The following is a 24524-nucleotide window of genomic DNA, read 5'->3' as shown; positions in this document are numbered from 1 at the left end:
TAACAGATTCAAAAAAATGCAAACTTGTAGTTGTAACATTATAGTGCATAACAACAATAAAGTTTCTGTGTGAGAAATTCTGAACAGGATTGGTTAATTTTTTTGTATATGTACAAATAATCTCAATTTCAAATGAACATGTCCATTAATATAATAGAAGTCCTGGCTACCTGGCGTTTTTCACGAAAATACGAAAATCCCCCCTCCACCCTTCGGATGTACATCATAACTTATTTTGTATTTCTAACTCGACTGAAAAATTGTATTTGGCGTGTATGAATCCGTGTTTCCAGTGTCGATGTAAGATGTCATTATGTCATAGTATTATGTTGCAATTCTTGTAAATTATATAATTAATAAGAACCAAGAAAAACACGTTCTGATTGCACAGGAACTGAATGATTGAACTTTCTAACTAAATTACTGGATCCTATGAAAGTTAATTTTGTTTAACAGTAGGATGTAACAAGTTATCTTGATATAATAATAAAGTTTAAACAGCAGAGCTCATTTATGGGGTTATAAATAACCCCACCAAGTCTTAAGAACCGCTCTGTACTCTAGATTTATCCTTGATAACTGTGTAGTAATTAAAGCAATGTGTTTTATCATTATCATTTCTTTATTTATGGTTCTGAGATGAACATTTGACATTTGATTTTTTACCGGATTCTTGTAGTATAACAGATCAAGTCTGTTACGATCATATTTACGTCTAGCAAGGTGTGGCTAGGGTGAAGGCGATATAAATATCCTGGACCACGAGACAATGATTAGAACTATTTCAAGCACGAGCTACGGGACATGTCACGTGGTGTGTTTCATCATGGCAAGAGAAGGAGATGAGAAGGAACTCATAAAGCGGAAAAATAGTCGTGTACTGTGTAGAGACGATAAATTATATATAGGCCTTATCAGAAACATGGATGATGAAAGTCTTCTGGTAACAACTGTCGAGGAAATGACCAGAAGCAATCACAGGAATTACTATCTTTGTTCGAGAAGAGTAAACGAATATCAACAGATGAAGGAGACAAATCACCGAGCTGAGGCAGAAAGGAACACGTGATATCAATTGTTCGAGGGAGGAGCTCATTGGAGAGAGTTCATGGAGTGATAATTATGGGCCTAACCGAAAGGACATGGATGAATTAAGACCTTCAGTCACCAGGGTTAAACGCTAAAAAATACGCCTCATCAACAAACTATAATGAAGCCCAATGCACATGCTTTTATACTGTGAAACTCTGCAAAATAATCTTGAACCCAAAAACAGTTTTGCGTTTGTTGGTAAAATACCTAAATACTGCTTATTTTCAAGATTTTTATAAAAACATCGTTGTCAATTGAAATTGGTTCAACCTTTAGTAACTGAAATGGCTTGTCTCCATCATGTCTACTACAAAATTGAAAATATACATGATTTATAACCTTCCCCCCACCCCCCCCTATACTTCATAGTTTGTATTTTGTAATCCGCTATCGCAATATGATTATAACTCTGCCTTCATTGAAAGAGTGTGATTCTATCTCATTCGGGAGACAGTAATTGATAAAATTATGACCCACCTTATTAAGTTATAAAATAACCAATATGCTAACTATCCGCTATATCCCATATCCTATTATATGTGTTATATTAGGTAGGTTATGGAACTGCTGGTGCAACGAGTGCCAAAGGCACGAGTTCGACAGTGTATTCCATAACTTACTTATGGTACAGCAAATCAAGATAGATAAGGCCTACAATTTGCGACAAAAAAAACCAAATTTGGACTTAATTAACAATTTTAAAAACACGTTTTTATATTTTCTCCGTAACGCTGACAATCAGAGACGATCCACGTGCTTTAGCATAGATCAGTCTTTGCGTGTCCGTGAAAGATTTCCTCTATATCTTGGATGCTTACTTGTGGGCACGTGTTAAACCGGTTTTTTAGTTAGCTCAATAAGTTGTTTGTATACTCAAACAAACTTATTGAGTAACGTATTTTTTGGCAGATCTTTTAAATTGAGTTTAGAGGTGAGATTGAGAGGATGAGCGTGCAAGGACCGGTCCGATTATATTGGTTAATGTCAGTTCTGCGACCCAAGACATTTATACTGGACCTCCAGGAATCATTATTTCAATAAAAGCACCGCTATATCTAATTTGATAATTGGAGAGAAAGATGAATAGACAACCAACTCGGTCTTAACCTCAATGATTAGTTTGTGCAACTAACTATGAGAGGAGATTGAGAGGATGAGAGTGCAATGACCGGTTCCTATTTGCTCTTTTTGTGCAGGAATTTTCATTTATTTTGATGTCTCATCACTTATGTCTCGTGACTGCGCTCCTGTGTTATGGTCTCCTCTTAATTATGTCAGTTTCCGTTACACCTGCATCAAAACAGTGTGTTGATGGTTCTTGTTCTTAAGGAATGATTATAGTCGCCTTATTATTAGGAGTGAAAAAAGCGCATTATTCAATCCGCTTTACCAGGTAGTTTTGATAAATAAAACTTGAATATATAGTTTATGAAAGTAGTTCCTTTTACGATCTACATTACAACGTTTAAAATGATCCTTCATACTTGCACCCGTGCTGATTCTCTAGAACTATAAGGATGTGAATCTAATCTCACATAAATATTCAGAAAAACCGGTTTTACTTAGGCTTGTGAATGGCCATTGCAGAGAGTACGCTGGTACGGGGCAATGTCTGTGACTACGTCATCGGATACCACGTGTTGTGCCGTCCATACTGTAAATAACACATTGAAATTTCGACAGAAAACACGTAAATCACGAGCTTACGTGAAGATCAGCAAGGTGGTTTATTTATTAAATTAAAGTTATTGTTACTTTGTTAAACCAATGCTTGTTTTTTATTAGTCACCTGGTAATTGTGATTGTGTTCCGTAGTAATCAGATGCTTGTGTCGGAGGAAAGGAACATATCTTTGCTACCTCCGTGTTCCGATCCCTGCTCCAATTTTTCCAACTACACGTTGATTGAGGGAAGAGCACTGTGTTGAGACCTCCTCGTTACAGTGTATCACTACTCTGACACCTGTAGTTTTGGTTAGAGTGAGGCGCCACACTTGTTAGTAGCAGAGGGGGATTAAAGGGAAGTCAAGTCCGGATGTGCAGGGAGGCTGAGCCCGTATTGTGGAGAGAGGGAAGAAGAGCTGGCATCTCCTGCATACTCATCCTCCGCAGAGTAGAATTCCCATTCAACTGATCGTCACTCCCCAACACACTATCAGTCATAATTTTAAAGGTGTCGACTCAAGATCCCACTCTAGTTTGCACGTCACGTTTGGACTGAAAATCACTGTTAATTGTATGTTTAACTAGATATAAAGGATTGTAAGAATGTCGCCCATTGTTTTTCAGAATTAAGGCCCCGACCATATTATACTATTGGTACTGTTGTCACCATGACTGTTGTCATGGTGCGGTTCAGATGTAATGACCCATTAGGTCGTAGTGTGTTATTTATAGGGCGTGCCAAGGATACGTGACAACTCCTCAGGCTCGTCGCGCGTGGTTTTCAAAAGCCGTGCCTAGCCAAAATCCGTGCCGACGATGACTGCAGGCACACTGGCACAGTTATTCAGTTACTTGTGCCAATGTCATGGATTACTTGACGTCACGATTACTAATATGAGTCTATTTTTTTTTTTTTTTTTTTATTTTTTTTTTGCGTGATTGGATATTGGCACGCTGAGGGTGAAGATATACTATAGTACTGTTCAGATCGTTCTGGGAAAAAATCGATTACGCGACCACAAAAAGCTTCCAAAGATTTTATGAGTTATTAGGCTGGGACTAAACTGTTTTCCAAAATTTTTCCACATGTCTTATATTTTCCACATGTCTTTAATGGTACTTTTACACTTTTTACACCTTGCGTGTTTTGACAAAATATCTAGCTGATGAACATCGTTAGATGGTTACAAATTAATCGAGGGTGTTTTTAATCTTATCGCGAGAAGAACTTTTGTGCAAAATCAACGAGACAATTTGTTGTTTGCATGACACGTTACTCCTTACACTGTACCCTAACGGTTACTCGGTCCCTTAAAACCTAACAAGGACCTTGTAAGAGAGGGATATCACGTGATACAACAGCAGGCTAGTTTACTGACTCCTCCTGATTCTACTCGGACAGGTTCCCTGACTCACTATTACATCAATTATCTGAACATGTCAGCACTTCAGGGTTTGAGATGAGTTTAAAACACAGCTTCCACTACCTTACTACTACGAGACAAACAACTGATTTTACAGTGAAGAGCTACTGCTAGACTGATATAGAACAACTGATAAACATTACCATATAAGGAGTGTTACCATAGTAACTATATAGAATAACAGATAAAGTGCAGCTGAGAGGAACGTATCAGGATCCCTGGTCTCACTTGCAGGGGGTCGCTAGTCGAGATAGAGAGGGAGATGGTGGGATGCAGGGAGCAGCACATGCCAGTCACACAGCTCCACAATCTCAGCTCCCTCTCTTCAGATAGTGGTCTCCGTGTGTCAGTGTGAGCCTCACACGCTACCACACCTCACACTGTGCGGTGTGGTAGCTTGGTCAGGGGCTCCTGCGTGTCGGAGACTAAATTCTCGAGCTGGTCATCAAACACACTTTACGGGGATCGTAGCCACAATCGTTACCAGTGGTCGGCCCTAGCTAGAAGATGTGTGCTCTATCATGTGACACTACACGTGGTGCATACTATCTAGATAGGACTAGTGTCACGTAGCCATAGTAACACCATGGTAACACTGTCACGTAGCCATAGTTACACCATGGTAACACTGTCACGTAGCCACAGTAACACCATAGTAATACCATTCTTCGGAATTTCGCTGGATTGCACAACTTTCGTCTTGGTAGATTCCAAACACAAGGAAATTTTCCTTCTGGTTGGTAATATACTCAATGATGGGAGTACAGTGTATTGGCTATGCCCCGCTTACTAGTTTAGCTCTTTCTAGTCCCCTGCTACACGGCATGTAAACAGGGATTGGCTAGTTAGAGGCGGTCCGTGTAGGCCTTACACTGTGCTTTCAGCAATACTCATAGTAACACCATGGTAACACTGTCTCTAGTGAGAGAGGGAGAGGATTTATAAATACCCTAGTTAGGTTGGGGTGGCCGGGGGTTGCAGACCCTAACCCTAACTCATCCCACCATCTCAGACAGTGGATAACTACAACCTAACATCAGATAAAAACGTATAATATTATGGTTTAACAAGTACATAACACTGTGATAGTCCCACTACACACTGCTACACGTACTCGACTGAACTGCATCCCCAATGTTCATCAGGCCCTTTTATATTAACAACGGACAGAGGTAACTTATCAATCATATTACTACGACCGGATATCAATCTATTTTCCGGTTTGCCGGATTTTTACGGGCCGGGACCGGGTAATAAAAAGAGGAAATTTGAGGTTGCCGGAAATTGCCGGAAAATTAAAATTAATCCTTGATTGTGGGTTTGTATCAATTATAATATTAAAAGCCATGTGTGATGTGGACACAATTATAAAACTTAAAGTCCGATAAAACTGTACGCTGACAGATAACAAGCTACCGTGAATTCACTGGTCACTGAGAGCACTGACTGGATGCCCCTTAGAAAGAATTTAGACAAAAATATGCATTTCAGGAACTTTCAGGAAATTTCCGGTTGAATATCCGGAAAATTTCTTGGAACCGGAACCGGATATAAAAGCCGGATATCCGGCCGGGACCGGATTCTGCCGGATATCCGGCAGGTTCCTATACTACTAGTTACAAAGTAACAGCTGCAGCACGTTATTTGCAGTTGGCAAAATTAGGGCCAACATAATTATTAATCAACATAATTAGATAGCTTTAAATTATGTATAGCTTGAATAATATGTAGTTTGAATAATTTATACGCATAAATACCCATACGAATGATTTAACAAGAGAGATTTTGATAAATTAATTTGAAAAGTATCATTAAGCAGTCTATTTGTAAACGTAGTGTCGACTCAGTTGGGGAATAAAATGACTTCGTAAGTGTACTGAGGGTAGCATTATTCTCTGGAAAGCAGAACAAAAACTAACACAGATTATTGAAGACTGTTCAGTGTTATTTTCTATATACGTGTACCAATTACCATACACGGTATACACGTGTACCGTCACGAGGACAGCGCCTCTTTAATGGGAAGGTCAATTTATGATTAGGTGGAAAAAATACTTCTTCCGGTTACCGAACAACCAATCAGATAGTTACTAGCTGGCACCCGGGAGTAAGGGGACCATTCTCAGGAACTGAAATAGAAGGAGCTACTTTAACAAAATTATTTCAGTATTTTGGGAAAATAAGCCTTTCTGATTTTTTAGAATACTGTAGTCATGCTGCTCAAATTAAGAGTTGCCTTAATTTGAGGAGTTGAGTAGTTTTTGGACTATCTCTGATGACATAAAATGGCATTTGAAGATAACATATTATAACATATTATAATATATTATAACATGTTATAACATATTATGACATATTATAACATGTTATAACATATTACATACATGTTACATGGTAAGGTCTCCTCCTAGTCGTTGGAGTGGCCTGCATCACACACATCGCGTTGGCGGCGTAACATATGTCTCCACTGTACTCGGTTGGTAGCCAAAGCTTCTGTTGTGTCGTTGTCGATGTTTTCAACACCTGTAAACTTAGCAGCATCTTCGAGTACGCAGGACTTCCAGTTCTTACGGGGTCTGCCCCTTGACCTCTTTCCATAGTTTGGCTTCCAGTTCAACAGAAACCTCGGTAGTCTAGAGTCTGGCATTCTAACTACATGTCCATACCAACGTAGCCTGGCAGCACTGATGAAAGTCTCAACTGACTTGATGCCAGCCCTCCTAAGAACTTCGTCGTTGGTTACATGAAAGAACCATTTAATCCTAAGGATCCTTCTCAAGGAGGTTTGATGGAAAACCTCGAAACGTTTCATCTGCTTTTTGGTGGTGTTCCAGACTTCAGCTCCATACAACAAGATGGTGAGGACAGCAGCCCTATAGATCGCTTTGGTGAACGGACCGAATCACTACATGACTGAATCCCTAACGGACTGAATCACTACCAATCACTATTGGTAGGGATTGAGGTATATTTTAGGACTGAATCACTACCGGACTGAATCACTACCGCTAATATCTAAACCTAACCACTTTGATGTGATCCCTACTGAACTTTGCAATAAAGGCATAATTGTTCGTATTTCATTAGTTAATTATTTTATTTTTTGTTAATTATTATTAGATTTTTCGTGATAATTGACTAAGCAGAAATTTGGTCAAAGAATAATAGATAATATACTGATACAGTAATTTAAATCACACAATAATAAGTAAACATTAAAGCATTAACCCAAAATCTTAGATCCAACAGCTTTCAGAAACTCGGTAACATCCCCAAAGTTATCATAATCATCAACAATACGTTGCATCTCCAGGTTTGAAGTGGAACCAGCATCCTCTCAAGGTAGTACCAGGCCAGACGTTGGAGACTGCGTTCCTGATAGCGATTTCATAGTCCACCAGCACCGACTGAGGGTAGAAGGGTCCGTAGGAGTCCAGTTCGTTGAGGATGTTCTCGTACATGATGGTGCGCTTCCCGGGTAGGAGTCCAAAGGCTGCAGGGATTCTCCATCCAGTAGGGTGTAAGGCGTGGACTGTGAAGAGTTGAGTAAACAGGTCTGGAGAGGTCTTAAAGGTTCCATCCACGACGAGGTGATCTGACTGATAGATGATGTTGATGTTGTCTGCAGTACCAAGGAGGATAGATCTTCTGGTGTTGGTGTCGTAGGAGGAGTCCCAGAGCAACATAGTGTCACCACCGGGAGAGGTCAGGTAGTTAGGAGGAAATGGGAGTAGGCTGCCATTCTGGCTCGTCTGACTAGTCGTGCCAAGGACTTGGGATCACAGTTGAGCCGGGACGAGGCTTCGAAGGATAGTCCAGCGACAGAGTCTGCAACAATCTGCTTAGTTGAGTTCTCAGTAGTAGCTGCGAGGGTCTTCATTTTAGACTTGGAGCGGTGGGCTGCAATTTCTGCTGGTTGAGATTCGTGGTCATGAGGAGTAGCAGAACAGAAGGTGTCCTGGACAAGGATCAGGCGGGACTTGCACTTGTTGCACTTCCAGTAGGTCTTGTCTTCCCTCTTTCTGTTAAGGTGGTAGAGGTGACCATCGTAGAGGACGTTGCGGCTGCCTTTCTTTCTGCCAGGAATAAACTCGATGGATGAGGAAGACATAGTGGTATAAGATAAACACAGGCGTTGCGGGTTTATATATTATTCCCGCTAGCTGATTGAGATACCGAGCATGTGAAGGTTCACATCACTGTATTGTCGTATAGCAGGTCATTATGGATGACTTGATCCGAACCAGTTCTCGTTAGGGCTCCTCGTTGCGTACGTAAGTCTGTGGATCACATGTCTGACAGGCCCCATAGCAAGCACTCCATGAGAGCACCGGCTCAGATCACGTCATGATATTAGACTAGTGAACTAAGATCAACTGGTAGGGATTGAGGTATATTTTAGGACTGAATCACTACCGGACTGAATCACTACCAGTAGTGATATTTGGGTGGTAGTGATTCCGTCCGGTAGGGATTCAGTCCTACAATCGATCCTGATCTTGGTTGGAGTCTTTATAGTTCTGCTATTCCAAATGTTCCAGAGCTGATGAAAGGCGCCATTAGCCTTCTGGATACGGACATCCAGGTCTCTGTTGATTGTCCCATCCCCACTAATAGTTGCACCCAGGTAGACAAAGTTGCTAACCTGCTCGACGGGTTTACCCTCAACCGACAGCTCAATACAATATTATGACATATTATTACATGTTATAACATATTATAACATGTTATAACATATTATAACATATTATAACATATTGGATTTTAAAATTTAGAAAAAAAACGATGTTTTAAAAGTATCAGCCTTAAGAACGATATAAATTGAATTCAAAAAGAATACCATAAAGCTATCATCAAAATAAATGGCAACTATTAATTTTCACCAGAATATAACCATTTAAAGAACTTCAACCTTAATCTTAATTTATTGACATATTTTGTAGAAACCCCATTGATACATAACTTTTAACACGTCATGGGAAATTTTGTTCATTCATATTCAAGAAAACTGAAAAAACTGAATTAAAGTGTAACATCTGACTACATCTGACATGTCTACTGAGCTAGGTCGCCATGACAACAGCACGCTAAACACGTGTTAATCACGTGCCCCAACACGGACACTCCCCCCAACACTGTGATAGTGAGCACAGTCACGTGCTCCATTACCCCCACTTCTAGTGTCACTCCGTACCCGTACGTGTAGGAGTGCAGTACGTCGTGCTCTTCTTCTAAGTAGAACAGGTAGCTTATGTACACAAACACTCCTAGTATCACTGATGAGGCCAGCACTGGGGATATAAGGGGTTTTAGTGAAAGTGAAAGTGAAAGTGAAAGTGAAAGTGAAAATAACACGAAAGCAAGTAAATTGTAACACGTGTAATTGCAAATGCTCTTGATTAACCTGTTAGTACTCCTATTAGTATCGTAGTAAACCTGATAACCTCTGCGTCTGAAATATATTAGTTATAATAGGGTTACGACCTGCCTTAATCGCATTAATAGTGCATTGTACATTGTACATTGTACATTGTACATTGGTTCTCCAGTACACATCATCTAACAAGTTCCTCTACAGGATATACATACATACATACATACATACATACATACATACATACATACATACATACATACATACATACATACATACATACATTAATTTTCGTTCCGTAAATACATTGTGTTTGTCCCATATTATTTAAAAGTATTTTGTCCCATATTATTTAAAAGTATTTTGTCCCATATTATTTAAAAGTATTTTGTCCCATATTATTTAAAAGTATTTTGTCCCATATTATTTAATAGTATTTTGTCCCATATTATTTAAAAGTATTTTGTCCCATATTATTTAAAAGTATTTTGTCCCATATTATTTAAAAGTATTTTGTCCCATATTGTTTAAAAGTATTTTGTCCCATATTATTTAAAAGTATTTTGTCCCATAATATTTTAAAGTATTTTGTCCCATATTATTTAAAAGTATTTTGTCCCATATTATTTAAAAGTATTTTGTCCCATATTATTTAAAAGTATTTTGTCCCATATTATTTAAAAGTATTTTGTCCCATATTGTTTAAAAGTATTTTGTCCCATATTATTTAAAGGTATTTTGTCCCATAATATTTAAAAGTATTTTGTCCCATATTATTTGTAGTTGCCAGACTAATAGTAACTGCCGAGTTGGTCTTACTGAAACTACAGTCTCCCCCTCGTACTTACGAGGCAACTCATAAAAATTGCATTGTATAAATGAATAATTCAAAGTTAGTCTGTTTCAAATATATGATGGCCAAGTAACTAACTTTCCTTGTGTTTACTGTTAACCATAGTACTATAGACCAGGTGGTGCAAAACTAGTATCTTGTTACGCTTTGTGTTGCAGGGTGCAAAACTGCAGTTACTGTGCTTATATACATTATACAGGGTAATTCAATGATGGAGCTTTCACATATTGTCTACTGTATACTGTCCTAGTTAAAACCAGTTCACAATACACATTCAACAATAACAGCTACTTCGGGGGAACTACATCTCGAATCTGAAGTAGATGTCCGTAGGACGGGCTTTCAGCTAGAAAGTTTAGCAGCAGAACACAACCTAAATTTAGATTCAGTTCCTAAAGGCTCACATTTGAATTTATATAAATATATTACAGGGTGGCCCAAAAGTGACTACCCACACGCAACCTTTTAATAACTCACGTAATTCGTCTTCAAATTGCACCAAAATTTCAGAGATTATAGATATGGGTCAAACTTAGATTTCCTGAAAGTTTCGTAAGCCACGCCCAATTACAGTGGGCGTGGCGTGACATTCCCTCTTTTTCACTATTGTCTTCATAAAATGAGAACGCTTTAAGCTAAGAACTCCAAATTTTTTGCACACATTTGGCTTGATAATTTAAAACCTTTCCCAAAGTTTCAAGTTCATTGTTCAAAATTTGGCTGAGTTATGACCATTTCAAAATTCATCGGAAACGTGATCCGAACACTCAGTCAGTGATCTCTGCACTTGGTTAATGGCCTGTTTGGCTCACATGCACCGCTTGATTGGTTGCAGGGCTTGTTAGCCCTGCTAGTCACAGGTTCGTTCCTTACAATCGATAAAAAGGAATGAACTATCCATTGAATCATCGAAAATGGTTCACTATCCTCCCTATACTGCGGAACAACGATTGTTTGTCTACCTGAAGAAAGAGAATGGGGAGTTTTGTCCTCAGCTTAAACGACAATTTCAAATGAAATTCAACCGACCATCCCCTTGCCGGAAAAGCTGCTTTGATATGCATCACAAGATCAAGTTCACTTTTTCTGCAAACGATCGGCGAAGAGTCGGCAGAAGACGAACTGCGAGGACCGAAGAAAACATCACCATGGTTTTTTGTGACGTGATGGATACACCTAAAATTGGCACCCGAAAACGAGCTCCTGCCTTAGACCTCAGCAGAACATCCCTTCAACGAATCCTAAAGCGAGATCTTTCTAACCGGGCCTATCGGATCACAAAGAAACACCAACTTTTAGACCGTGATTCCTGATTTTCCTGAAAAGGTCACGATCTGGTGCGCCATCAGTTCTCGTGGAATCCTAGGACCTCACTTTTACGAAGAATTCGGTGTTTTCCTGTCTAGCAAAGTCATTATCGGTATCCAATCAATCATGATCAGGTCGTCATCTCCTCAGTATGTTTGGTAAAGCCTAATGAACCTCATTAATACAGCTAACGCCTTACTCTTGATCAGATTGGGTGACGAGATCACTGATTGAGTGCAGAGATCACTGACTGAGTGCTCGGATCACGTTTCCGATGAATTTTGAAATGGTCATAACTCAGCCAAATTTTGAACAATGAACTTGAAACTTTGGGAAAGGTTTTAAATTATCAAGCCAAATGTGTGCAAAAAATTTGGAGTTCTTAGCTTAAAGCGTTCTCATTTTATGAAGACAATAGTGAAAAAGAGGGAGTGTCACGCCACGCCCACTGTAATTGGGCGTGGCTTACGAAACTTTCAGGAAATCTAAGTTTGACCCATATCTATAATCTCTGAAATTTTGGTGCAATTTGGAGACGAATTACGTGAGTTATTAAGAGGTTGCGTGTGGGTAGTCACTTTTGGGCCACCCTGTATATATAACTACATATATAATTATGTATAATTATCAAACAAATAACCTTATACTTACTTCTTTTATAAAAGTTGTCTTGTTTCAATATCCCTGCAGTACAACAATTGATTATGAGGGTATTTTTTAACAAACTGCGAGAAACTGAATATAATTGTGAAATTATAATTTTGAAATTTATAAACATTAAATTTAGATTAAACATTAAATTTAAATTAAAAAGAAAGTGAAATTGTAAATACATTACCTCTGTTGGAGAGAACTTGAAAGATTCTCAGAATCATAAGGAAAGTACTGAGAGTGAGAGTGCCGATATAAGTGGGAAATAACCAACCTGCTGGAAATTAATTAGTTAACTAATTAGTTAATTAATTAATTAATAATTATTCGCGTGATTAGATAGTATTTTCTCGCTCAGATTAGTGCTACTAATCAATACGAGAGAGCCCGTCTGTTGAAAGGAGAATCTAGTCTACTTAGCTTTAAGAAATTGAACCGTCTATTTAAATCATACCACTTATATATCATCATGATATATTTATTATTTATGACATAATCATATCATACTTTTTGTTTTAGCCAGATAGAGCAATACAAGTATTGCAAGTTGAGATATCGTTGCCACAACTACACACGCAGCCCCTACTAGTGACATGTCTATTGTCCAACTAATGAAACCTTGTAAAACGCTAAGCTGTTAATAAAATACACGCATTTGTTAATTACGTTATTTCAAGATGCAGGCGCTTAGCTTATGTTAATACTTTAATATGAAACAAGAATTGCGCCCGTTGTTTCGTTTTGGCGGACGCTAGATTTCCATTTCACATTTACTATAACTTTAAGTATAAGCTCCAATCAGCTCACTTCAATCTTCATGATAATAATATTGATAAATTATGCATCAAATACGGGAAAAAATTCAGTTCAATTGCCGTAGAACTTAACTTGTATCTGTAATTCAAGAAATTATCAGCAAAGGTAAACTATACTCGTATGTCGTATACACATCAATACACTACGCGTGCCACGTACAAATTGTTATTGGGCGTATTACCTAATTGTAATATTATACATTACATCCATCGTAATCGTATACATTAAAACACAGTCGCGCCGCGCATTCATAGATCACAGGCTATCTATACAACACATCTCCGCAAGCAATCCTCGCGCGCGCGCAACTTTTTCGTTGCTTGGTAACGAACGGAAGCAAGGAACACGACATGCATACTCAGACCCACCTACTGCAATCTCCAAAATCCACGTTTTTCTGCAAAAACCTCCATTTGTAACCTTTCACTATTGCCTTTTTTCAAAAGGGTGAAAAGGAAAAAATCACTATAAATAACAGTATTCAATGTTCAGTAAAAAGGACGGGGGAACAAAACAGTGAAAACACAGTTGATTTCTTCCTAAATAAAACAATTGATATTCTTTCATTCGTGTAATAGCCGTACAGTATCCGCACCCATTTTAAGGAATAATCTAAGTGTTGATTGAAAACAATGGTATCTTCATTGTGTTGGCAGTGTCTAATAACATGTACTCACCTGTAGTTGGCAGTGTCTGATAACATGTACTCACCTGTACAATAGGACAATTCACATTATCTGTCAACTGGAGCAACCACACCTTTTCACTAATAAATAAACTGCATACCTACAAACACTAGAGTAGTAGCTTCACAGCTACACTCTGCTACTAGAGTAAAATCAGTAATATTTACTGTTGCTTCTGTTCTCACCCGGGCTCAATAATACAATTGAGAACATCATATTTTTATATTGACGTGTTTCTATTTCAGTTGGAAGCAGTAACAATGCGGTGTGTGCAACTAGAAGGGTTACAAGTTAAAAGGGCTACAGCTGACGAGCTCTCCCTAAAGCTCTTCAAGCTAGCCTCCAAATCTGAGACAGACACAATCTCGCTCGGAAAGTAAGTTCGTTTCCCTGGTTATATAATAACTTTTTACATTCTTTTTTATTCGAGGTACCCGTTATAAAAGGTTCAATATCTGTGCGGTGAAATATAAATAGTCTGGTATGGTTTTATAGTTATCACAGTTCAAGTGGGTGGGGGTGGGTGGGGGTGCAGCCTCTCTGCTAATGATGCAGCCTCTCTGCTAATGATGCAGCCTCTCTGCTAATGGTGCCTCGCTGTTACCGTTTATGGTAACCAATATCATTGTCTGATATCGATACAATTAAATCCCATACCTATGTTGAGATAACGTATATAATGGACCCTGTATTATACTAGAGTACAGTTCAGCCATAGGATCCACTCTTCCTGAGAATTTCTAATTGAACCATACTAAATACTATAAACACCACTGGTTACGTGTTTTGCGGGTTGTTACACACGTTCCAACCCTGCTGTGATGTAGTCTGACTAGTGCTTGTTTGGTTTCCCGCTCTCTCAGAGAGTACGCGATGTAATATTTGGCGGGTATTTATATGTAGTTTGCTCGTAGTTTGAACACTGATGTAGTGCTAAGTGTTGAAATATAGGAATTGCTGGTGTTAGCTGGGTTGTATTCAGTACTGTCATTAGGTTCTCTAACAGTGTGCTTAGTTAGAGATGTGTTGTCTCCACACACTAGAGATGAGACGTGCAAATTTATTATCTTTACATTTTATTTCTTTGATCGTGCATTTTAGCCCTTTTGGAGTTCACACAATAGCTTATTTCCCACCCTTTTTCCAGTCATGTCATAAAATGTCAAGACTTACTTCATCATGACCCTGTTTCCCGGCAGCACTACCTAACAGATAGACCCCCCTGTGTTACATGTGTATCTAACATCAGATAATCTGTGCACTATCAGTGTGTGCTTGTAAGAACAGTAGAAGAGAGTACCAATGCAAGCTTGTTGTCTCCTCCCAACAGAGAGAGAGAGTACCTGCTAATTAATGAAAGACTTGATGTTGTGTTGTTTGGTGTTCCCAGAGTGTCAGATAGTGTTGTCTCCACACGCTGCTGATAGTGCTGTGTTGTCTCCACACACTACTGATAGTGCTGTGTTGTCTCCACACGCTGCTGATAGTGCTGTGTTGTCTCCACACACTGCTGATAGTGCCGTGTTGTCTCCACACACTGCTGATAGTGCTGTGTTGTCTCCACACACTGCTGATAGTGCTGTGTTGTCTCCACACACTACTGATAGTGCTGTGTTGTCTCCACACACTGCTGATAGTGCTGTGTTGTCTCCACACACTGCTGATAGTGCTGTGTTGTCTCCACACACTGCTGATAGTGCTGTGTTGTCTCCACACGCTGCTGATAGTGCTGTGTTGTCTCCACACACTGCTGATAGTGTTGTCTCCACACACTGCTGATAGTGCTGTGTTGTCTCCACACACTGCTGATAGTGCTGTGTTGTCTCCACACACTGCTGATAGTGCTGTGTTGTCTCCACACACTGCTGATAGTGCTGTGTTGTCTCCACACACTGCTGATAGTGCTGTGTTGTCTCCACACACTGCTGATAGTGCTGTGTTGTCTCCACACACTGCTGATAGTGCTGTGTTGTCTCCACACACTGCTGATAGTGCTGTGTTGTCTCCACACACTGCTGATAGTGCCGTGTTGTCTCCACACACTGCTGATAGTGCTGTGTTGTCTCCACACACTGCTGATAGTGCTGTGTTGTCTCCACACACTGCTGATAGTGCTGTGTTGTCTCCACACACTGCTGATAGTGCTGTGTTGTCTCCACACACTGCTGATAGTGCTGTGTTGTCTCCACACACTGCTGATAGTGCTGTGTTGTCTCCACACACTGCTGATAGTGCTGTGTTGTCTCCACACACTGCTGATAGTGCTGTGTTGTCTCCACACACTGCTGATAGTGCTGTGTTGTCTCCACACACTGCTGATAGTGCTGTGTTGTCTCCACACACTGCTGATAGTGCTGTGTTGTCTCCACACACTGCTGATAGTGCTGTGTTGTCTCCACACACTGCTGATAGTGCTGTGTTGTCTCCACACACTGCTGATAGTGCTGTGTTGTCTCCACACACTGCTGATAGTGCTGTGTTGTCTCCACACACTGCTGATAGTGCTGTGTTGTCTCCACACACTGCTGATAGTGCTGTGTTGTCTCCACACACTGCTGATAGTGCTGTGTTGTCTCCACACACTGCTGATAGTGCTGTGTTGTCTCCACACACTGCTGATAGTGCTGTGTTGTCTCCACACACTGCTGATAGTGCTGTGTTGTCTCCACACACTGCTGATAGTGCTGTGTTGTCTCCACACACTGCTGATAGTGCTGTGTTGTCTCCACACACTGCTGATAGTGCTGTGTTGTCTCCACACACTGCTGATAGTGCTGTGTTGTCTCCACACACTGCTGATAGTGCTGTGTTGTCTCCACACACTGCTGATAGTGCTGTGTTGTCTCCACACACTGCTGATAGTGCTGTGTTGTCTCCACACACTGCTGATAGTGCTGTGTTGTCTCCACACACTGCTGATAGTGCTGTGTTGTCTCCACACACTGCTGATAGTGCTGTGTTGTCTCCACACACTGCTGATAGTGCTGTGTTGTCTCCACACACTGCTGATAGTGCTGTGTTGTCTCCACACACTGCTGATAGTGCTGTGTTGTCTCCACACACTGCTGATAGTGCTGTGTTGTCTCCACACACTGCTGATAGTGCTGTGTTGTCTCCACACACTGCTGATAGTGCTGTGTTGTCTCCACACACTGCTGATAGTGCTGTGTTGTCTCCACACACTGCTGATAGTGCTGTGTTGTCTCCACACACTGCTGATAGTGCTGTGTTGTCTCCACACACTGCTGATAGTGCTGTGTTGTCTCCACACACTGCTGATAGTGCTGTGTTGTCTCCACACACTGCTGATAGTGCTGTGTTGTCTCCACACACTACTGATAGTGCTGTGTTGTCTCCACACACTGCTGATAGTGCTGTGTTGTCTCCACACGCCTCACTACTCTCTCTTGTTCAGCTAGGATGTTGTGAGGTCACGTGGTCTAAACACATGTCACGTGACTAGAGTTATGTAGTGTGCACCCCTTGTTTTGCTGGGCCTCTTTCTGAGGTTTTGTGAGAGGTGTGTCCCTCTGCTTGTGGTATTTGGCTTTAAGTTGCATTCGATCTTTGTTAATTTTCCGAATTGTTGTCCCTTTTATATTGTGAAGAAGCTTGTTTCCACTCCATTTATAGAAGCTGTTAAATGTTAATAATAATATTAACTTTGTGTAACACACAGTCTATGCCTGTATGGGAGATTACTTTTTCCTTGCTAACGTTGTGAACGAGGTGCCTCTAGCTCGTTCCCCCTCCCCGGTACCCGACATTCCAGACAAAAGGAACAGTCTGGTGCACAAGAGGTGAGCATTTTAACATTTCACCCCTGTCAGCACTTCTACCCTCTATTACACAGTCCCTCTATCACAGAGTTACCTGTCTGTGGTATAGTATAATAATGGAAATAACCTCGTTTGATGGGATGATGGAAGAGATAGACAGACTGGTAGGAGTTACCACTACCAAACACATCCTGCCCCGGCCTGCTAGACACACGCTACTGAACCACCTTCAACAGAGCAGGGAGTTCCTCCCCTTCTCTGGGGATGTACCAGGACACACCAGGATATACCAGGATATACCAGGACACCTCTCTCCTCTACCCTACAGACTGTACAACCCCTCCCTCTCTGAAGAACTGTCTCCCCCTTCTTATAGACTGTGCGAAGAAGATGACTCTGTGGTGAGCAGTGTGGTGGAGACTATCAGTGAGGTGATGGGGGTGAGTTACAACTCTGTTAGTGTGCTCAGACTAACTGCTAACACTGAGGGTAACACTGAGGGTAACACTGAGGGTAACACTGAGGGTAACACTGAGGGTAACACTGAGGGTAACACTGAGGGTAACACTGAGGGTAACACTGAGGGTAACACTGAGGGTAACACTGAGGGTAACACTGAGGGTAACACTGAGGGTAACACTGAGGGTTGTAACGCTGAGGGTAACACTGAGGGTAACACTGAGGGTAACACTGAGGGTAACACTGAGGGTAACACTGAGGGTAACACTGAGGGTAACACTGAGGGTAACACTGAGGGTAACACTGAGGGTAACACTGAGGGTAACACTGAGGGTAACACTGAGGGTAACACTGAGGGTAACACTGAGGGTAACACTGAGGGTAACACTGAGGGTAACACTGAGGGTAACACTGAGGGTAACACTGAGGGTTGTAACGCTGAGGGTAACACTGAGGGTAACACTGAGGGTAACACTGAGGGTAACACTGAGGGTAACACTGAGGGTAACACTGAGGGTAACACTGAGGGTAACACTGAGGGTAACACTGAGGGTAACACTGAGGGTAACACTGAGGGTAACACTGAGGGTAACACTGAGGGTAACACTGAGGGTAACACTGAGGGTAACACTGAGGGTAACACTGAGGGTAACACTGAGGGTAACACTGAGGGTAACACTGAGGGTAACACTGAGGGTAACACTGAGGGTAACACTGAGGGTAACACTGAGGGTAACACTGAGGGTAACACTGAGGGTTGTAACGCTGAATGTAACAGGGTAGACCACGTGTTGGAGGAATGTTCTAGACGGGACCCCTCCTTCCCTGTCTTTATCTTCTCTCTCAACGGACCTATCACTCTCAAGTTTACTGGGTGTCACAGGAGCAGGAGACAACAGAAGCTGATCCCAGATCGGGAGGTGTTTAAGAACTGTGGAGTGTCTATCCAGGATTGTGTCCTGAGACAATATGACTTTAGTTTGGTGTGGAGGAAAACGTCTTGCTCTCAGTATGTGTTAGTGTGTAGAGTGGATGTGGAGAGAGTAGAGGCTATGGATATGAGTGATGTTTTGTTACAAAGATGTGGGGTAGAGACTCCTCCTGGCTCCAGTATTGGTAGTGAGGGCTACTTTTCATCTTTGTACCACAGGAACTACAATGAAGCAGACACGTCGCCAGGAGAAGACGAAGGAGAAGAAGAAGGAGAGCAGGATGTTCCAATGTTCTCGTACCCTGACTCTGTCTACTCAGACTGGGATCTCAGCAACAACTCTGATATCTCCATCTTCTGCCCGAGGTAACACTCTTCTGCCCGAAGTAACACTGACACTGCTACTCCGCAAGCAATCCCACACAGCCGCATTTTATTGATTATTTGCAAACCACTTGATTTAGAAAAACATACCTCCGTGATATGTGCGTTATATGTGTGATATGTGTGATATGCATCACAAATATTGACTATGAGTATGACAGTAAGTGTAAACTATAAAATGTTAAAAGTATAAGGTTAACATGCAGTGCACTTGCTCTTGTCTCATTGCACATATAATACACTCTGTTTATATGAGGCTGTAGTTTCATGTTCTTTGTTAAGGATGTAGGGGGACCCAGGTGGACTGCGTTAAAGTGAGTCTAATTAGTAATTAGTTAATTAGTGAGTCTAATTAGTAATTACTAATTAGTTAATTAGTGAGTCTAATTAGTAATTAGTTAATTAGTGAGTCTAATTAGTAATTATTTAATTAGTGAGTCTAATTAGTAATTAATTAGTGAGTCTGTTAGCCTAATTAGTCTGATTCACATCTTGTTAAAGTGAGTTTATTAATGTTATTAGTCTACTTCATACCTTGTTCATTGGTCCTAGTTTATTGGTTTGTTAGTTTGTTGTCATAGTTCCATGAGTCATCTGTGTCATCTGTGTTTGAGGACGGCATTGTTTTTTTACAGTAACCAAAAATTATATTAAATTAATCAGTTGTTTTTTAATCCAGCATTCCAGCAGAGTTTTTGATTAAACTCCCTCTAATCTATTAATTCACCATCGATTCTTTTGTGTTCGATAAAAAGCGTTGATCATTCGGAGCATATTTTAATTTATTGACGACCAAAGGTATTACAAATTATGTGGCAGGTTTTTTCAAGATTGAAAAAATCGGGGATTTATATTAAATTCGAAAACTGAGCTTACTGCTGCCGTTAATCAATAAAATTGAAATAAGATTTAGGGCGACTTGCGCAGGGGGGTGAATGAGAATATAGCGTACAAATGATTCTAACTTTGTAAATCGTTCTTTTAAATAAACCTGAAAGTGTTGGTCGAATAAATACAGCTAGAAATGACCTCATATTTTATACATCGTCACCACGTTAACATTATACGCCCGCGTGTAACTTGATACCCTTCAAACCACGGTTGATGTGACACATGTCATTACATCAACTACTAAGTTTTCTTACAAAGAGAATTAGAGAATCCAACAGTTTCATTATAGTTATTGGTTATCACCACAGGGCGGATTTAGAGCGGACGTGGCTGAAAGTAACGGAGGATAGTACACATGCACAGGAGGAACTTGAGGCGAAGGCGAGTAGGCTGGCAGAGTTCCAGGAGAAAAGCGAGGAGCTGAAGAGGTGGTTATCAGGGCTGAAGAGCAGAGTGGGAGACCTGGATCCTAACCACATTGTAGTTCCTAGTGCTCTTCAGGGAGATATTCTCTCTATCAAGGTTAGTTGTACTCTGTATTTTATTTTACCTTTTTATATGATCAGTTTCAGGGCCATTAGTTCGTGACATGATGTCAATAATTATTGAAATTTTAATATTTTGTTTCATAAGAGTCAATTTCAAAGGATTATAACAAATAATACCTTGGCTAGTAACCTAATAATATATAGGTATTGTATTGTAATCGATTAGTTTCGTGATACTTAAGCCGAACAGAAAATAAAACGAAATCAATAGTAACATAATAAGCGAAGTACATTTTTTAAATGATCATATTAAATGTAGATCATGTAATTAGTGAATATGATTTATAATATGATCATATTAAATGTTTATCATGTAATTAGTGCATATTATTCATACAAATTTTGTCCAGAACATTATATCAATAATCCTCCCTTCTCTGCAGATTATATTTCAAATAATTAATTAAACTACTTAGATCCTGCAATATAGTGGCAAGCTGCGCCACTATATTGCAGATTTGAAAGTTCACGTCCGTCTCATCTCTATTGAACTATTGCAAATATTTGCAGTGATATCTGAGTTAAGCGTATATTTTGGGGGAGGTAAATAGTACGGTAAAAGGGGTGTGCGGTAAAAAGGGGTTTTGAGCCTCAGCAGATGGTTTCTCTCAGAGCAGTAGTCTAGATAGTCGGGTAGGGGTTCACAAGTAATTAGAGGGAGTAACGAGCCTGACAAACTCGCTTCACATCAGTTTGCCCAGTTTGCTTTGTGGGTAGTTGTTACAGTGCGAACGAGCCGGGCCATGGTATATTGCGCGGGGGACTAAGTCTCTAGTAAAATTAATTTTAACCTGAGCCACTACTAACAGATTCTCTTTTAGATTAGCTACATACCTGGATTAATAAGTTCCGCCTCCTTTTCCTTAGGGTGTCTTATTTTCTTGCTTGCATCAACTTCATTAGATCTGAAACTGACGTCTGTCACATCAGGGGACATCCTTGCAATGCAGCCACCAGGATCTGCTGCGTCAGCAAACTTTTGGCTGTGGTACTGGAGAAAAAGCGAGTTAGGAAAATGATTTTTAAAATAATTATGATTAATAGTAAAAATAACGATAGAACTTTTATTGAGTTATAAAAAATATATTTATATATTTTATAAACTCTGCTACTAGAGTAATTGGAGGAAGTTTCTATATTTAACACTTACCATTTTCCCTTGACACCACACTTGAAACTCTTCGGCTGTTTTGTAAAAGTACCAGTCCATAGTACTAGATCCAGATATAAAGTTACTGAAGGGGATGTTCTTTTCCATGGCGCAACCTGTTATAGCCACCAACAGCATGCCCTCTGAAGAAAAAATTAAATAACTTTCGTACACTACAATCAGAGCGTTACTAATTGCGACACTACAATCTGAGCGTTACTAATTGCAACACTAAAAGTACAATCAGAGCGTTACTAATTGCGACACTACAATCAGAGCGTTACTAATTGCGACAGTTCAATCAGAGCGTTACTAATTGCGACACAGCAATCAGAGCGTTACTAATTGCGACACAGCAATCAGAGCGTTACTAATTGCGACACAGCAATCTGAACGTTTCTAATTGTGACACAGCAATTAGAGCGTTACTAATTGCGACACAGCAATCAGAGCGTTACTAATTGCGACACAGCAATCAGAGCGTTACTAATTGCGACACAGCAATCAGAGCGTTACTAATTGCGACACAGCAATCTGAGCGTTACTAATTGCGACACAGCAATCTGAGCGTTACTAATTGTGACACAGCAATCTGAGCGTCACTAATTGCGACACAGCAATCTGAGCGTTACTAATTGCGACACAGCGATCTGGGCGTTACTAATTGCGACACAGCAATATGAGCGTTACTAATTGCGACACAGCAATCAGAGTGTTACTAATTGCGACGCAGCAATCTGAGCGTTACTAATTGCGACACAGCAATCTGAGCGTTACTAATTGCGACACAGCAATCTGAGCGTTACTAATTGCGACACAGCAATCTGAGCGTTAATTTCTGAACCACAATTGGAAAGATTTATAATTTATAGTCTTACTTGAATTGGTTGGTTTACTTTCCTTTACTTGGGAGTCTTACCTGAATTGGCAGGGATGTTGACGTTGATGAGAGTTTCATCAGCAATATTGACATAGAAACGTATACCAGTTGTGTAACCCACGATATCAGTCTGTACTGAGAAGAGATATCCATCTAAAGGTGTTATCTTCAGCCAGCTCTCCCTGTTTGTTATCTCCCGCCAATCTGTCCACCCTGCGTGTCATAAAGGTCGTTACGCTATGAGCCGAGTGCGCGCACGTGCAAATTAAGTGGATTCTTGAGTTAGAAATAGGTCACCACATCGTAGGTTCAACAATTCTGACGCATTTAAAGCCGTACAGTAAAAAGTTTGGTCTGGGTAGGATTAGAGGATTTAATGTTGACTTACCTACACCAATAGACCGGACTAGTGGAACACTTGTCAGGAACACCAACAGAAACATACTGCTAATAGAACTGAGGGTTAAATTAAATCTCAGTTAAGAACCTGATAATTTGGGGTAATCTTTACCGGGTATCAGTCAACGGTTATTTCAATATTTCACAGTATTATTCTTATCTGAGTGCAAACTGTAATTCATAGTCCATCATTCTAGAATCTTGATTATGCAGAGCAGACAGTCCTAAAACTGATGAAATAAGTTAACAAGTCATGTTACCAATACAATAAGTCGCGATATCTGTAAGAAAATGGAAAACTGATAATAACGAGGGTAAAATTTATAAATTTAGATAAGTTCTAGGTACTTCACACCATTAGGGAAACGAAAAGTTCAAGAGAAAAGAAGGTAGAAGATTATGAATTTAGGTTGAGTTGAAAAGATCAACTTTGAAAAATCCCTGGACGCTTAATATAACTAAGCGTTCTTGCAGCAAAACAATTCGTCGAATAATGAAATTTGAGCGACTGCTCCGTTATAAACCAGTTCCCCATGTTGCACGTGCAGTTGTTGCACGTGCAGTTGTTCATATGTCACGTGGTCAGGTCTAGCAGTCACGTGACTTGCTCCCTAAGTTGCTCACCTCACTGATCCCATGAGACTAAGGAAGAGAGAGAGGAGCAGTTAAACTAGCTGTTACTGCTCACAGGACCAAGTCACTCGGAGTACTGATCATCCTGGACATTATGCTTACTGAACAAATAGGCAGTCTGGCGAGCAGAGAAATCATCTCAAAAGAGAGCTCTGCTTGAAATATGACCTTAACAATATACAAATCTTATCTGAGATTTGTCGTTAGTTTTACCGGTTTATTAGTAGGGGCTTATCATTGTTTTGAGGGGAATATGGTGAGAGGAGGCACTTTAAGACTAAAGAGTGAAAGGGTTGTAATCCTTTAGGTGTAGTTTGTCATTATCTTATTTTGCTACCTCCCGACCCTGGATAGAGCTCTCTACACAAACTAGACTTTGAATTTCTCTATACTGCTACAACAACTCCTTTTATGGGTGAAAATCTGAGACTCCCCATTCCCGAAGGTGACTAACCACCTGAGAAACACCACTATGCCCATAGTATTGACCAGCACCAGACAGCCCTGTTAGAGGCTGACTAATGTAGCTACCAGGCTGACTAATGTGGTAGTTCTTGTAATATTTATGATAATTTTCCCGTCTAGTAGAGTTCGCACAAAAC

At 40.3% G+C, this 24524-nt stretch overlaps 3 protein-coding genes across 4 annotated transcripts in view; 2 read left to right on the top strand and 1 right to left on the bottom strand.

Moving 5' to 3' along the window:
• LOC134820031 (microtubule-actin cross-linking factor 1-like) overlaps positions 1–24524 on the top strand; it is a 160003-nt gene that overhangs the window by 116733 nt on the left and 18746 nt on the right. For both annotated transcript variants that reach the window (XM_063830210.1, XM_063830211.1), the window contains exons 14-15: positions 14114–14244; positions 20621–20834. In XM_063830210.1, coding sequence (XP_063686280.1) covers positions 14114–14244; positions 20621–20834 — 345 coding nt within the window. The remainder of the gene's footprint in view (positions 1–14113; positions 14245–20620; positions 20835–24524) is intronic.
• LOC134820233 (uncharacterized) lies at positions 9091–12966 on the bottom strand. The gene is made up of 5 exons (XM_063830454.1): positions 12874–12966; positions 12554–12643; positions 12367–12399; positions 9585–9632; positions 9091–9471 (listed from the first exon to the last, which is right to left on the bottom strand). Exons 1-5 carry the CDS (start codon positions 12959–12961, stop codon positions 9236–9238), a joined length of 495 nt encoding a protein of 164 aa, XP_063686524.1. The 5' UTR covers positions 12962–12966; the 3' UTR covers positions 9091–9235.
• LOC134820035 (uncharacterized) lies at positions 17578–19800 on the top strand. The gene is made up of 2 exons (XM_063830215.1): positions 17578–18148; positions 18890–19800. The coding sequence occupies exons 1-2, from the start codon at positions 17764–17766 to the stop codon at positions 19405–19407; spliced, it is 903 nt and encodes a 300-aa protein (XP_063686285.1). The 5' UTR covers positions 17578–17763; the 3' UTR covers positions 19408–19800.

Source organism: Bolinopsis microptera, chromosome 8 (genome assembly GCF_026151205.1).
Source record: "Bolinopsis microptera isolate Bmic1 chromosome 8, MBARI_Bmic_1.0, whole genome shotgun sequence".
Classification (NCBI taxonomy): domain Eukaryota; kingdom Metazoa; phylum Ctenophora; class Tentaculata; order Lobata; family Bolinopsidae; genus Bolinopsis; species Bolinopsis microptera.
This window is presented reverse-complemented; position numbering and strand designations above follow the sequence as displayed.